The 17,020-nt window shown below is 38.7% G+C and overlaps 1 protein-coding gene across 1 annotated transcript in view; it reads right to left on the bottom strand.

Annotated features, from left to right (window-relative positions):
* MYCBP2 (MYC binding protein 2, E3 ubiquitin protein ligase) overlaps window positions 1–17,020 on the bottom strand; it is a 275,789-nt gene that overhangs the window by 146,303 nt on the left and 112,466 nt on the right. The window contains exons 22-29 of the mRNA XM_023751731.1: window positions 12,783–12,987; window positions 11,525–11,678; window positions 8,299–8,471; window positions 7,069–7,194; window positions 6,855–6,982; window positions 2,417–2,508; window positions 1,554–1,688; window positions 730–813 (exon numbers count right to left, since the gene is read on the bottom strand). Of these exons, the coding sequence (XP_023607499.1) occupies window positions 730–813; window positions 1,554–1,688; window positions 2,417–2,508; window positions 6,855–6,982; window positions 7,069–7,194; window positions 8,299–8,471; window positions 11,525–11,678; window positions 12,783–12,987 (1,097 nt within the window). The remainder of the gene's footprint in view (window positions 1–729; window positions 814–1,553; window positions 1,689–2,416; window positions 2,509–6,854; window positions 6,983–7,068; window positions 7,195–8,298; window positions 8,472–11,524; window positions 11,679–12,782; window positions 12,988–17,020) is intronic.

Raw genomic sequence — 17,020 nt, 5'->3', positions numbered from 1 at the left:
TCTATTTGCATACTTTATTCTAAAAATTATTGCAGTAAACGTCTACAAGTAGGTGGAGACATACGCCTCCATATATGTATCAATTACCATAATGTAATTAAAACTCTTAAATATTGGTAAAATACAATAAATATTATACATAAGCAAGTTATTATTTGATATATCAAGCAAAGGTAAAAATTTTCAGCAGTAAGGGATTTTCCAATTCATTGCATCACAAGATGAACAAGAAAACATAAGACTGCAGCAAATAAATCAGGCCTACTCCAAAGTCTCCATCTAACACCATAATTTAATTTCTCTAAGATAAATTTTATTAGTTTACAACATTCTGAAACTGGTAAAATAATAAAGACATTAAAAATACAGGGTGGGGTAAAAGTAGGTTTTCAGTTGTTCATATGGAAAATAATAATTAATAAATAATGCAAGATAAACCCTGTTTCACATACGACTGTAAACCTACATCTGCCCTGCCCTGTATAAGTCATTAAAATGTTACTGGCATAATACGAATAATCTGAGTTATGAGGTAAAATTTAAAATTAAGCTTGATGCAGAAAATATTTTAAAATATACAAAACATTAAATGATTTTGTTAAATGCACCCATATTTCTATTATATTAAAATGTTCTGAATGCTTCAAATGTGTATATATTTTATAGTGATCCTAGTTCATTATAGCAAAAGAATAAACCTTATTAATTAACAATAAGTATGCTAAATACCTGTATAGTAATTGAGGTATCTGACCAGCGTTAACATCTGTACCATTATTTGATTTCTTTGAACTCTTAAATTGGAAAACAACCCTAAGAAGAGAAAAAATAACAATGATATCAAAACCAACATGGTTCAGGATTCATTGAAAGTAATAATTCAACAATGTTCCCCCAACATTTTATTAACACCATACCATTTCATACCACTGAAGCTTTGCAATTAATAAACTGTTTTCATAAGCACTGTCAAATTTTATAGCACGTATATATTTCTTTTTTTATGGTTTCCAAACTCCCACTATCATTGTCACTTTCCTCTATATAATTTCTAATTTAGTAATGTAATGTAACACCCAGAAATATACACAAATGCCACCTGACAAGAGCTAAGAATTGCAGTGCCATTATCTCTCTTTACTGTCTAGACCAGTGATGGCAAAGCTATGACACATTTGTCAGAGGTGACACGCGAACTCATTTTTTTGGTTGATTTTTCTTTGTTAAGTGGCATTTAAATATATAAAATAAGTATCAAAAATATAAGTTTTGTTTTACTATGGTTGCAAATATCAAAAAATTTCTATATTTGACACGGCACAAGAGTTAAGTTAGGGTTTTTCAAAATGCTGACACGCGGAGCTCAAAAAGTTCGCCATCACTGGTCTAGACTTTAATTTGGCATAATATTATATGAATTTAATTTTAGAAGTCATATTATGCTCTAGCCTTACTAAGATTTTATCCTACCAAAAAAACTTCTGGGATTTCTAAACAATATTCCACTACCAAACATGAGAGCTGCTTAACGAACACTTAAACATTCCACTTACCCATCATCTGTGGTGATAGAAGCTTGTCCATGAGATCCACAGTCACTGCTGGGTCCTGACACTCGAGCCCAGGCTACATACCACCACCCAGCTTGCAGAAGAACTGGTTCATCAAACATCATTGCGTATTTTTCTCTGCGAAAAAAAAAATAGTGAGTCAAAAACAATGGCTTTGCATTTCCACTACAAACATTTGTTTTTAAAATCCTTTATAAAAAAAACATGAAATCCATTGCATTATAAGACCAGTGTCAAGTATTTAAAACCCTTTATTTAAAAATGCCTAGACAAGAACACAAATAATATTTACTTGTGTTGTGGTCATAACATGACATTTCTTCCTCCTCCATCTTGAATTCTAAAACTTGCTTAAGTGCTATAAAACTTTTATATTAAAATAAGACCAAATTTTTAAAAATTGTTTTTAAAAAAACCAGTAAAGCCGACTACCTCCCTCCAAGCGTGTTATAATTAATATATGCATGACGTTAGAGTATACAGTTGATCTGAATTATGGCCCAGTATGACTATTTGACACTATATATATATAATGTTAGGTAGTAAATAATTGTATCGCATCAATAGAACATTAGCATATTAGGTGTTTTCTAAGCAATGCATAAAAATAAAAGTGTGCAAAATGTATGTATAATATTTTCATCTTATCTTCAATGTAGAAATACTATTATTTTTAATGCAGCATTGTTAAAAGCAACACATTATCTAATATATAATTTAATTTCTCAAGTATGTGATCACTGATTACTTAAAACTTCCTTTTAAAATTATGTTTACTTATTTATAATGAATTTTTCACATTAAGTATCTGAAAGGACTACACTGAATAATGAAGAAATCATTACCTAGCAGCACAGTCATAAGCCAGCACATCTGTCTCTGCAAGAAGGTCTCCATCAGTTTCATGATCTCCTCCATCAGGACCCAACTCAAACAGCTGGGGAAAGGAGAAAAACATACTGTGCTCAATCTTTCGGTCACATAAATCTGCTGAATAACATGCTCATAATTTTGCATGTGTCAATATTTCCTGGACACTGCAAAATGTGAAAAATCAGAGCACCTATTTTTAAATGTTATTAAGGAAAATATACAGACATATATTTAAGTCAAGAAACACATACCATGACTTACAGTCTATATTAATCTGTTTTCCTTCATATTCATTTATTTAATGTCAAGTGCTCCAAATAGTTCTGTACCAAATATAAACCTCTGAAGGGGAGAAGTTTATAATTTGAAAGAGAGCACTCAACCAAAGTATATATCTAAGTGAGGTTGAATCTTGCTTCAACGTTTACTAGCTGAGAGATCCTAGGAACCAGTTTTCTTATCCATGAAAAAGAGATGGATACTAACACAGCCTATTTCAATAATAACTGTGAAAATTAAATGGAATAATATTTGTGGAAAAATGCTCAGAGAAATGCCCAGCAAAAAAGGCTAGAAAATGTTAGCTATGGAGAGAGAGAGGAATAATAGAAAATAAAAATCCTTAAAAACACAGGTAATGAAAAAACAGTTCAAAATAATATGGCATGGGAAAAGAAGAGAAGAAGAGTGTGAATAAAATGGTTATAAAAAAAGGAGAGGACACAGAGTCTCTGAAAAGGAATAAAAGAGAAGATATCAAATTAGCAAAGGTTATGAGATCAAGTAAAAATAGAGAATTATGAGGAAGAGTTTATCTTTTTAATGAACTAATACATATAAAAAATTCCCTATTTCTCTGAAGAATTATAGCAGGCAAACTATAAGAAAGGTGGATAAAAAGAAGGAAAAGAAAGGAGCATTAAAATTTACTGCACAATTATTGTGTGCATGTCTTGATTTTTCAATTATACGCTAACTAGAGGCCTGGCACACAAATCCGTGCGCAGGTACGGTCCCTAGGCCTGGCCTGCAATCAGGGTCTTCCCCAGCTACCTGCAGCTGGCCCCACCCCCTGCCGACACCCACCCCTGGTTCCCCGTTTTCCATTGGGTGACTGGAGCCGGGGGGAGGAACCAAGAGGTCAGCCGTTCCACCCACTCACCGGCCCCACCCCAGGCCGCCATCCTCCCCGGATCCCCATTTGCCATTGGGCAATCGGAGCTTGACGGCTGGAGGAAGGGACCAAGAAGTCAGCCGTTCCTGCCTGCTCGCCGGCCCTGCCCCCTGTGTGTGAGGTGACTAGTGTGTGTGTGGGGGGGGGGGGGCTTTAGCCTGGCACCACCCAGGTCCCCTGCCATCCACTCCCGGTTCCATGTTCACCATTGGGCGATCAGAGCTTACTGGCTAGGGAAAGGGACCGAAAGGTGGTCAGTGCACCTCACAGTGACTGGTCGAGCAGTTGTTCTGCCGTTAGGGTCAATTTGCATATTACCCTTTTTTATTATATAGGATAGAGGCCCAGTGCATGGGTGGGGGCTGGCCGGCCTTCCCTGATGGGGGCCCTGGATTGGGGTTGGGGTCCTTGCTGAGGGGCGGGGCTGGCAGGAGCAAGGGGCTGCCCATACCCCCGGTCAGGGTGGGGGTCCCTGCTGGGGCACCAGGGGCCGGGGGTGGTTTGCCGGCCGGCCATGCCCCCGATCAGGGTGGGGTCCCTCCTGGGGGGCGGGGCTGGCTGGGGCAAGGGGCCGTGGTCATTCTGGTCTCTGGTCATTCCGCCATTTTGGTTGCTGGGCTTTTATTATACAGGATAATTTGAAATCCATCTCCAGCGCAGATCTTAATCTCCACAGTCCAATGATTCCCCCAGCAGCTCCATCTTACTCATTCTGAAGTGACTCATCTCTCCCTCCTCCTGCCTTCAACGTTCTGATAAATGGCACTATCATTCTTTGCTAGTTACTGAGAGAAGAGACCTGGAATGCTCCCTTTTTCCATATCTCTCTACCATCACTATGTCCACTCTATTCCTGGTACCAAAGCTGGTTGGTTCACCCATATCCACTGGTACTTGCTAGAATAGCTCAACAACAAGTAATTAGTCTTATCTCCTTTCTCTCCTTGCTCTAACCCATATTCCACAAAGCTGAGGATTTCTTCTTTTAATGTTTTAAAATGAACAATTGATCAGCATACTTCCTTAAAGTTATGTAGCAGTTTCTCATTTCTGTCTTTGCAGCATGATATAAAACTCCTTAATAAGTCACCCCAACCTGGCTCCCTTGCTTATTTTTAACAAATCTCTTTGAATACATACAGTTCTAGGAACTGGGCATACAGGGGTGAATGATACAAACAAAAAATGGGGGCTGGAAATGCAAGCACCCTCTTAAAGGGCCAAGCCACAAAATCTGGTTTGTAGCTGCTCACCTTGGGCTCTGGCAGAGGGAGGGCAGAGTGGAATGGAGCTGTGTGAGCAAAAGCCAGAGTTGGGGAGTCTGGGGTTAGAACTCAGAAGGCAGACACCCTGATTTCTTGTGCTGAGTCATTCTTCATACTGCAAAGGACACCTTTCTCTACAGACCTTTACCATCCAGGCAGTTTTGTCTGAGGGGGAAGCAATTGCTCCACCCTATTGGAAACACCTTTGCCCCGCCCTGTGGAGTTTCTGAGGCCCATTAAGAGCCTGAGAATAATAACCAGCCTGCAGGCAGATGCAACTGCCCCACCCTGTTGGAAAACCTCTTGCTCCACCCTGTGGTGGATAGCCTCAGGCTAATCAAAACTGAGTAACAATCAGAAAACAGAGAGATACGGATCTCTGGAGGCTTTGAGTCTTTGCCTGATCTAATTGAGGGCTAGGGGCTAGGAAAAGCAGATCTTGGTGCACATATTGGTCCTTTCCAAAAGTTTCCAGTCCCAGCTGACAGAGCCACAACTGTGGATTGCTGATAGATCCAAAAAAGGTACTCAGGGCCAGTCACAAACAGTGTCTGACACTGTCCTGCACTAGAGATTGGGATTCATAGCAGATCTATCTAATACACAGACACAAACTCAAACAGGCAGCCAAAATGGGGAGACAAAAAAAACAAGCCCCAAATGAAAGAACAAGAGAATTCTCTAGAAGAAGAGCTAAAGGAAATAGAGATAAGAACTTTATCAGATATAGAGTTTAGAATAATGATAGCAAGGATGCTCAATAGCATGAGAAAAGATATGGTAACAAATAAAAGCCCAGTCAGGAATGAAGAATGACATAGCACTAATAAAGAACACATTGGAAGGAATACACAGCAGATTAGGGGAAGTCAAGGATTATATCAGTGAATTAGGAAACAGGGTAGAGAAAATCACTCAATCAGAAAACCAAAAAGGAAAAAAAAAACCATTAAATAACAGGAGGACAGCTTAAGGGAGCTGTGGAACACCACGAAATATACCAATATTTGCATCAGAGAAGTACCAAGAGATGAAGAAATTGAGCAAGGGCTAGAGAATGTTGAAGAAATAATGGCAGAAAACATCCCAAACCTGGTGAAGAAAAACGTCACACAAGTCTAGGAGGCAAAGAGTCCCAAACAAGAAGAACCCAAACAGATCTATGCCCAGACACATCATAATTAAAATGCCAAAAATTAAAGACAGAGAGAGAATTTTAAAGGCAGCAAAAGAAAAGCAGTTAGTTACCTACAAAGGAGCTCCTATCCTATATAATAAAAGGCTAATATGCAAATTGACTGAATGGTGGAACAACCGGTTGCTGTGATGCACACTGACCACCAGGGGGCAGACACTCAATGCAGGAGATGCCCCCTGGTGGTCAGTGCACTCCCACAGGGGGAGCACTGCTCAGCCAGAAGCCAGGCTCATGGCTGACGAGTGCAGTAGCAGTGGTGGAACCTCTCCCGCCTCTGCGACAGTACTAAGGATGTCCAACTGCCTGCGTAAGCCCATTCCCTGCCATCAGTCGGACATCCCCCGAGTGGTCCTGGAATGTGAGAGGGCACAGGCCAGCCTGAGGGACAAGCCAAGTGCACAAATTTTGTGCACCAGGCCTCTAGTAAAGTTATAAGTGATTTCTCATCAGAAACTCTACAGGCCAGAAGGGAATGGCATGAAGTATTCAAGGTAATGAAAAGCAAGTATCTGAAACCAACATTACTATATATAGCAAAGCTATTAAAAAAATCATCTTCCACTTATTTGATCCCTTCTTACTTAACTTTTAAGTTTTTAATGAATTAATGACAGTATTATTGTACATAAGATTTTAGTAGTATATAAAGTATTAATACTTATAGATTTTACCAATTTCTGCAAGTCCTTTTTAAACGAAAGCAATATGAAAAGAATGAACCAAGTCAAAACATCTTTAAACAAAAAAGGCAATAGTGTCAATGAACTGCTTACCTTAATTTTAGCAGTATATTCTCCTCTACCGCCAAACAAACCAAGACCACCAAGTAAAATGTCAGTGTCAGCACTAAAACGTATAGCTTCTACTGAATGAGCAGAGTAACCCCAGCCCCCTCCATGACCTAAAAAAAAAAGACGATTCATGTTTTAAAATAGTCAGACATATTTCAGTTAGAAGACAATATCTCCTAAATGTAAATATACATACTTTCAAACCTGTTCACTACATTATAATCTTCTTTGGAGTAAACCTTCATTACTGCTTGAGTCTCCTCCTCCGTACTTGCAACACCCATTTTTAAATCCTGCATAGTTGCTAAGGTATCAAGACAACCTAAAAACAAATAAGCAAGCATTCAATTCCTTGAAGTTATAATCTCCCATAATATTAATGAGATAAAATACTATAGGGGATAAATTAAAATAATAAACTATAAGTGTGCTCAACAAATGTATTCAAAGCGCTGAACAGCATTTCATGGACATATGCAATGAATAAACACTCTCCATTGGGTCATTATTATATTTAAAAATACATGGTATGACAATGTACTGCACAAAACCGTATCTCTGAAAAGATGAAATTGCTTAATCTTTGAGTCCTTACAAACTTCTTCCTTTTATAAAACTTTTAGTTTCATTTTAAAATACTATTTGAAGAAGACACATTAGCCTGAGATAACTTCAACTGATGGTAGTTCTGGATGTTCACAATGGTTAACAGATGAAATTTGTGAAAAAAGCAAGCAATTATATTTGTGATCTAGTAATTATGCTTAGAGATACGATTTCACAATTGAAAATTCTACATAAACATAATTGAATCTTTTTAAGGGTATTTTTAAAGAAATGGAATAAGTAGTTATGTGTAAAAGTATAAAATTTCCACAACAGCGTGTATGTATGTATGTATGTATGTGCATGCATATAGATATATATGCACACACACATACATATATGTAAAGAGAGAGAGAATGCTATATCCCAAATTAATTAAATAGAGATGAAGTTGATGTGCTGTGGAAAACTGTATTGTATAGAGAAGTAATCTATAAAATTAATATAATATTTTATATAATTTAAAATAATGTATATAAATTAAATATACTTTTACATTTGAATATCCAGTGTATATCTCTAAACTTTATGTATTCGGGTTGAGCTAAAATTAGTTTTAAAAATCTACAATAGTTATATTGGAAAATTATATCCAGGCTGCTTTATATTTGGTATATATGAATCTTTCATGGTGTTGGTACAAGTTTGAGGTATTGTTTTCTGTAGCATAAATCTCTTAATAGGATATAATCTATTTTACATCTAGCATATTGTTTAACAAACATGACAAAATAATATACAAAATTAAATTCTCTTTAAAAATACTCGGCACACAATGAAAATTAGCTAAAATTATCTGATCATCGTATAGCAACCCTACCTAGAATGTGTAAAGCTGCATGAGATCGGGTGGTGAGAGCCCTTGATCCTGTTGGTAATGCAAGTTCAGGACTTAGAATACTGCATCTGGACTGCATGTCTGTTGCAGAAGGAAGTCTGGCATCAGCAACCACTGCATTGTAACACCACAGTTCTCTAGTATTTGGTCGAAACCTTTCAAGAGAGAATAATTACAGCACCTCAACATACAGTTTCATTTGTAAAACATAATTGATGATACAAAGAGAATAAGGCAGTTTAAACAGGACAAATATAGCTCATTATTTTCATATCTGAACTAAACATATAAAGAACTTATGTCACTTATAAGTAAAACAATTTAAACAAAATAGTAATATAGATCACAATACTTCATGAATATAGAGCAACAGTATACTTAACTGATGCATACATATAGGTATGAAGCAAGTGTACAATAAAAATTCCATTTTAAAAGTTGAAAGACAAAGGACATGTCAAAAGAAAATATGAGGTAAAACAATATCCACAATTATAAGAGCTCCTGAAAGCCAGTAAGAGACAATCAAAGGTGGTCAAAAGACATGGAATGCTGTTCTCAAAAAGCACAAACAGAATTATGCAGATGTTCAACCCTACTAACAGTAAAGCAGCAATCTATACTAATAAAAGGGTAATATGCTAATTAGACAGGGAGACCTTCAGGGAGACCTTCTGGACATCCTTCCAGACAAAGTCATGGTGGTCGGGCCAGGGCAGAGGTGGTTAGGGGCGATCAGGCCAGCAGGGGAAGGCCATTGGGGGCAAGCAGGGGGTGGTAGTTAGGGGCAAGCAGGCCGGCAGGGGGTGGCAGTTGGGTGCGATCAGGCCAGCAGGCAGAGTGGTTAGGGGCAATTAGACAGGCAGGCAGGTGAGCGGTTAGGAGCCAGCGGTCCCGAATTGCGAGAGGGATGTCCAACTGCTGTTTCGGGCCTAAACCGGCAGTCGGACACCCCCCGAGGGGTCCCAGATTGGAGAAGGTGCAGGCTGGGCTGAGGGACACAGCTCCCCCCAACACCCGTGCATGAATTTCATACACCGGGCCACTAGTCTATAATAATAAAAAGCGTAATATGCAAATCGACCGAATGGCCTAACAGTGGAACAACCCTTCTGGATGAAGCCAGGGCTGCAAGGGCCGAGGCAGCCATGGCTGCAAAGTCCTACTCTTGCACGAATTTAGTGCATCGGGCCTCTAGTAAAAATTATAAGAAATCCAAAATGCCGTAAGAGCTGTAAAACAAAAATACACTACTAAAAAACACAAAGCAGCCAGAAGTTAGGATAATAAAATGGACGTCTGATCCTAATGAAAAAACACATTCTAGCTAGTTTACTAGAACACGGAGAAGACTGTCCTTCATCTTTTAATATCTATTTTGGATCAAGGACTTGGCAAGGTATTTAAGATCATCTGTCCCACTGCTGCCACCATTTGTGAAAAAGGCAAGGTTCAACTAACTGTACACTACACTTCACACTTCAGAGTTCTGCTAAGACCCCAGGGAAATGGCTGTTTAGAACCTTAGTTCTATAATCTCTAGTTCAGAGAATGCATTTCTAATTTAGTGAATGTACCTAGAAACAAATTGCAAACTGCCAACTTTTACTTTTTGTTAATGCAAATTTACTTCATTTAAAAATAAAACATATAAGGAATATAGAAAATAAAACTAAATCTCTTGTATATTGACTTCTAATCAGTAAATAATTCTATCTGTACACAATTTGCCTCTCTATCCCCGCCATTCTATCCATTCTATCACACTGTAAACACTCTAATTTTGGTTCTTAGTACCTCATTGTCTTCATAAGAATTACTACACACGACTCAACTCTAGTCTCTTGTTATTTAATTTATATTGTATAAAACTTCCAGGGAGATCCAAAAGCACTATTCAATTCAATTCTGGCCTCCAGAACTTCCAATGAAATGCCCAAATAAGATAGTAAGCTGATCAGCAACCTGGGGAGCACTGTAATCCTTCACTCTGAACGCAGGCCTCAGGACTGATAAAAAACATCCCTCTTGGTGGACTGATATAAGTGAAAGCAGGCACGGGCAGAAGGAAGATGATGAAAAAGTCTTTCCCCCTCCTCACTCATACCACTTCGACCTTTCAACTTATCTGAATTCTGGCCTACTAAACTATACAGGCCAAATAAACTAAGCAAGAGGGGGAAAAAATAGTAAATGCTTTGATGAGCCACTCTGGTAATGGCAGGGTACACTTCCTATAGCATTCAAAGCTAAAACTTCTGAGGATAACGCTTTTCTTTACTCATTTTGTATATAAAGTGCTATAATAAATCATAAACAAATGCAATATAATTTCTTGAGTACCTATATCTACCTCTCCATTTTTTATAATTTCTAGAGTTTAATAACCCTGCATATTTCTCTACTAATATGGGAATTTGGTTATGTACATTCCTGAAGGGCAAGCTCATATCTTATTCTCGAACGTCTTTGGCATAATTTCTGCTACAGAGTTAGTAATAATTAGATATTTATGGCATCAATAAACATTGAATTCTATACAATTTTAGATAACATTGCTGACAGACTAAAATAACCAACAGAACTCTTGAAAGTAAAACTTCTAATTATAAAGACAGTAGCAAACACTTCTACAGCACTTACTATGTGCCTCTGTTTTAAGTTCCCCAATTCTCATACCAATCTAGGAGGTAGACTGACTATTATCTATACTAAAAAAGGGTAATATGCTAATTAGACCAGACAGACCAGGCGTCTTCTGGACATCCTTCCTGACAAAGCCAGGGCCCGGTCCGGGGAAAGCCGCCCGCAGTCCCGGGTGCCTGCGGGCGGCGGAGGGAGGAAAGCCGGTGCCAGCAGCCAGGGGAAGGAAGGCCTACTCTTGCATGAATTTTCGTGCATCGGGACACTAGTTATAAGTGAAAAAAGTGAGGAACACAGAGTCACAATAACTTTTCCAAAGGCACACAGAAAGTAAACTGTGGAGCTGGAATACACCTATAGGCAGTTTGGCCCAGAACACTTGCTCTTAGTCAATACACTATACTGTAAGGGTCCCTATAAATCACTATGATAAAAGTGTAGTTAATAGTTAAACAGGAGTTCTCAGGTATGAAAAATCTATCCATACATAAATTTCATAGTACCACAAGAAGGGAATTTGACCAAAATTTATTTACTACTCTAGTTTATAAACAGAGAAGCTTACCTCCAAATGACATCATATACAGGATCAAGACACACACCAAATCCTTGCAGATCCTCTTGTTCAGAGTCATTAAACGTTTTACAACTCCCATCCACTTTATTTATCAGAAGACATTTAAATGGAGGAGGTTCTGACATAGAAGCAGGTACCAAGCCTTGAGAAAAAATATTTACATATTTTAAAGATGCATTACTTTTTTATATTTCCCCAACTTATAAGTATTATTATTTTCTCCATTTTACAGACGAAGAAACTGAAACTTAAAGAGGTTAAATAACTAAAAACCTTTAAATAGCAGAATTAGGACTAAAATATCAGGCTGTCTAAATCTACAACACATGCTGTTAATTTCTACACTATACTACTCTATTATATAATTATCTAGAGGCCCGGTGCATGAAATTCATGCACCAGGGGAGGGGGTGGAGGAGAGGGGCAGAGGGGGAGGCCCTCAACCCGGCCTGCACCCTCTCAAAATCCAGGACCTCTCAGGGGATGTCCAACTGCCAGACATCACTCTTGCAATCCGGGACACTGGCCCCTAACTGCTCACTTGCCTGCCTGATCGCCCCTAACCATTCACCTGCCTGCCTAATCACCCCTAACCACTTGCTTGCCTGCCCGATTATCGCTAACCAACTCTGCCTGCTTGCCTAATTGCCCCTAACCACTCGCCTGCCTGCCTGATTGCCCCTAAACGCCTCTGCCTGCCTGATCACCCCTAACCACCTCTGCCTGCCTGACTGCCCCTAAGCACTCTGCCTGCCTGATCGCCCCTAACTGCTCGCCTGCCTGCCTGATCGTCCCTATCCGCTCACTGGGGGGCTGCCCGCTGGGGTGAGGGGCCATGGTCGTTCTGGTCTCTGGTCCTTTTGGTCACTTGGCTTTTATTATATAGGATGATATCATGGACACAAGTATGGATTGATAAGTTTGATTTATGAAACCTTCTAAAATTAATTTCTATAATTTATAAGAACCAATATAGAAAAATTCCTCCTTTCAATTAGGTTACAATGTAGCTTATATTTCTACCACTCTCTAGCTTATACTTTGTTTCTTGATCTCCCAATTATTGCAATCTTCCAGCAAACAGACAAATATAAAAAAGACACTCAGAAGCTTCTTTTAAATTTCTTCAGACAGAAAGAAAACAAAAAGCTATAAGATTATATCTCATAATAGGGAAAAATGAACTATTTACTATTAATCAAGATAAGGATTTACAGTGGGGATGTCGGTTTGTTTTGGGTATTACCTATTATGTGTTTACTGGCAAAAATTTCGGATGTAGCAAGCACATGAGAATTAATAAGTGCTTCATCAATTCGTAAGAACGTCTGGTCCCCACTTGCACCTATCCAGGTAGCTTTTCTTCCATATTTTGATCCAATGTTAGGCATGGGAGCTGGTTTTGCATTCCAATATGGCACATCCAGAATTGGTCTGCCCAGCTGTCCTTTCTAAAAGATTAAATGCACCATATTAACAATATTACTGAACAATCTATAATTTTTATAAAGTGAGACAGTAGTTAAAAACAGCTCTATAAGACATTATTAGTCATCAATTGTTAATTTTTAAAATAAATTCATGTGAAATTTATACCAAATATTTATAAAGGTATAAAATAATTTTTATTATTCCTAGGAATTCTTCTCCTAAGAAATCACAGTGTATTATTTTTTAAAACATATTTTTATTGATTTCGGAGAGGAAGGGAGAGGGAGAGAGATAGAAACATTAATGATGAGAGAGAATCATTGATTGGCTGCCTCCTGCACGCCCCCTACTGGAGATCGAGCTCACAACCTGGGCATGTGCCCTGACCAGGAATCAAACCAGCAACCTCCTGGTTCATAGATAGACGCTCAACCACTGAGCCACGCTGGCCAGGCACAAAGTGTATTATTAAAAAAATAATAACAAACTTGAAATACTTTTCCATGTAAGAAATCTCCCTGAAATACTATGACTGTCTTCATTTATATTTAAATGAAAAGAATATTAATGCATAATATATTTAAAAATTAGTATTACAAATAGCACATTTAAAAAATCACTTTGACATTTTAAGTTGACAGCATCACCGAAAATCTATTGAATTCACACAATCTGGAAACATTTGAGTAAAAGACCAAAATAACAAATACCACAACTGTGAATACAACTAGAAAAGTACATTTTCACATGATCATGTCATTTCATTTATGGTTCAATATAAACAACAGAATCAACAGTAAGGTATGATGTCTTAAGCAAATAACTCCTAATTCATTTATTTGCTGTCTACAGGTACCTGGTTTGGTAAGAACTTAACTTGACAAGTAATAGGAAATTTCTCTATGGTACTAGCCGTAAAAGAATGTAGATGGATTGGTAAATATTTATCCACCCCCTGGCACAGGATCTTTCTCTCTCCCCATAGTGTCCCTCTTCTAAAAATCCTCTGGAGGGCAGAAAATGCTGCATCATAGTACCCAGCGATATTTATAAGTAATGGGAATTATAAACTATATTTTTAAAAAAAGAACAAAAATACCTGTGTACTGCCAATAGCTTAGTTAAGTTCTGAGCCAACTACCAGGTTTCTCATGAGTTTTGTTGTTACTCCTTCAACACCACAGAAAGAAAATACAGCTATAAAATGACTGTAAAAGCACCTGAGGTTCAACCCCTTGATAAACAGGGGAAGGTAAAATGGCTGGAAGCAGCCCAAAAATTCAAGCACATGACTGGAGAAGAAGCCAAAATAATTCAGTGTTCTCTCTCAGCTTCTTTCAATGACTATCCTTATTTTTTGACAAAGAAAAAGAAGAGCATAAAAATGTAAACAGTGAGCAAAGTGCATCATATTCAGGGATATATATTATGCTTTGGGAGAGAAAAGAAATATTTTTCATTGACTTTTGAAATAAATATCTATTCCTTTACTATCAACCAACTAATGTGAAAGCAGACCAAAAATATGATAGATGCCTGATTATAAATAAACCATATTTAATTCATTAAAGTTCACAAATAGGACTTTTGGCACTAGAGGACGATAATGACTATCTGATTTCAAGTATTACCACTCACATTCCCCCCAAAACCAACACACAGACCAAATAAAACTACAAATAAATCAAGCCTTCACCAGTTTTAAGAAAAAGCAGATTTCATAACCTTAAGTTATCTGTAACCAGAGGGAAAAACTAATTCAACAGAGTTTTTTTCAGCCACGTGCCACTGCAAGCCTGCGGGGTGGAGAGCACAAAGGGGTTTGGGAGCTTGAGAAGAAGAGTATGCAGGTCTTAGAAAAGGCACTGGCAAAAGCATCCCCACAAAAAGAAAATCCAACCCTTAATGTCAGAAAACTAAATACGGGTAAAGACTTGAAGGTTCACAGCACTAGCTACAGTATTCAGGGCCGTTTTTCCACCCATCTGACTGATGTAAATTAAAAGGTTTGATAACACATTTTGTTGACAAGATTGTGAACAAATAGGCAACCTCATACACTGCTGGTGAGAATACAAAAGAGAAGGGAACTGATACTATCTCACAAAACTACATAGGTATTTAACCTTCAACCCAGCAATCTTACTTTCAAAAATTTTCCTCAGAGCTACATCTCTAACAATATTTATTGCTATCACTGCAAAATATTGGAGAGTACTTAAATGACCAAGCATAAAAAATTGATTGAATCACCAGATCAAAGCTAACAAAAACCATTTAAATCAGAATGGACTGAAACATGAGGAATAGGTTTTATTTTATGATAACTAGCCCAAAGACATAAACTTTTGAACTTTTCCGTTATATATCAATTCCTGGAGATATGTACTAGAATATAAATCCTAAAGAATATGCTCTGAAGAATTTAAGAAAGAATGTTCATGTGTCCATACCACCAGACATCTGGAAGATTACAATCTAAAACTAATCCAGAAGCTAAGACTGTAGGACTTACTCATTTCAAGAACGTACTTTTTAATATAAAAACTGTCAATTTTTCTCTTTCCTTCAAAATACTCTGGGTGTTACCTGCTCCTGTTTTATGATTTGCAAATTTTCAGACCCCTGAATAAAATTTTGTCCTTTAACTATATAAAAAATTAATTGAAAAAACTATAGTATATATTCACAGTGGAGTATTATGTAGATGTAAAAAAAAAAAAAAAAAAAGATCTTGAGACTTCCGGTCAAGATGGCAGAGAAATTAAACTCTGAGCTAGCCTTCTCCCATGACCAGATCAAAATTATAACTAAACTAGAGGCCCGTTGCATGAAAATTCATGCACTGGAGGGGGGTCCCTCAGCCCGGCCTGCCCCCTCTCACAGTCCGGGAGCCCTCAGGGGTAGTAGGCGACCCGGCGATCAGGGGAAGGCGACGCCCCATCACACCTCTGCTACTGCCACTGCTGGCAGCACAAACCTCGGCCGGCCCTGGTTACCTGAGCCTTGGGCGGCCCTGGGCGGCTGGGCAGCTGCCATCCGAGGCTTGTCTGCACCTCAGGTGGCCCTGGAAGGCTGGGGGGCTGAGGGGAATGGGGGACTCCGGAGGCAGGCACGCGGAGCGCTGGGCCCGCCCTTGCCACACGCCTGCCACCCTGGCAGGGCTGAGGGGACTGGATGCCACCATCTTGTGGCTGTGAGTGCCACTATCTTTGAGGGCATGGCAGTCAATTAGCATATTCCCTCCTTATTGGCTGTGGGTGCCGCCATCTTTGCGACAGCATGAGGGTCATTTAGCATATTCCCTCTTTATTAGATAGGATTCTAAAACAACTAACACTGAGAACCACCTGAAGACTAGCTGAACAGAGTTCCTATAACTAAGGATAAAAAGAAGAAACCACGTCTAGACTGGTAGGAGGGGTGGAGATGCAGACTGGGCAGGTCCCACACCCACAGTTTGGCGATTAAGAATCAGGAGGGCCCTAGCCAGTTTGGCTCAGTAGATAGACAGCTGGTTCAATTCCAGCCAAGGGCACATGCCTAGGTTGCAGGCTCCATCCCCAGTAGGGGGTGTGCAGGAGGCAGCCAATCAATTATTCTCTCTCATTATTAATGTTTCTCTCTCTCTCCCTCTCCCTTTTTCTCTGAAATCAATAAAGAAATAAATTTTTTTAAAAAAGAATCAGGAGGGATAACAGCTTCAGAGCTTTCAGCCTCAAACCGGGCTCCCCAGCCCAGGAACCAGCCATAACATTTGGCTGTCAGACCAGTGGGGGTTACATCTGAGAAAGACAAAGGGCTGTGGGAGACTGAGATGCTCCCCTTAAAGGGCTGGCCCATGAAGTCGCTCACTCATAAACTCACTCCCAGCACAGAGGCAGCAGCTCAAAATTGCCAGGGACATAACTAGAGGAACTAAACAACCTTTTTATATGCGTAAAATAATTTCCAAATAAAATATTTTTTTAAAGTTCACATTAAAAATTTTTAAATAATCAAGAGTTGCAAATTGCATCCCAAGGACTTAGGTTACAGAGTTCTGAATATTTA

This window comes from Myotis lucifugus, unplaced genomic scaffold (genome assembly GCF_000147115.1).
Source record: "Myotis lucifugus unplaced genomic scaffold, Myoluc2.0 scaffold_24, whole genome shotgun sequence".
Classification (NCBI taxonomy): Eukaryota; Metazoa; Chordata; class Mammalia; order Chiroptera; family Vespertilionidae; genus Myotis; species Myotis lucifugus.
The sequence above is the reverse complement of the archived record's forward strand: the minus strand, read 5'-3'. Positions and strand labels throughout refer to the sequence as shown.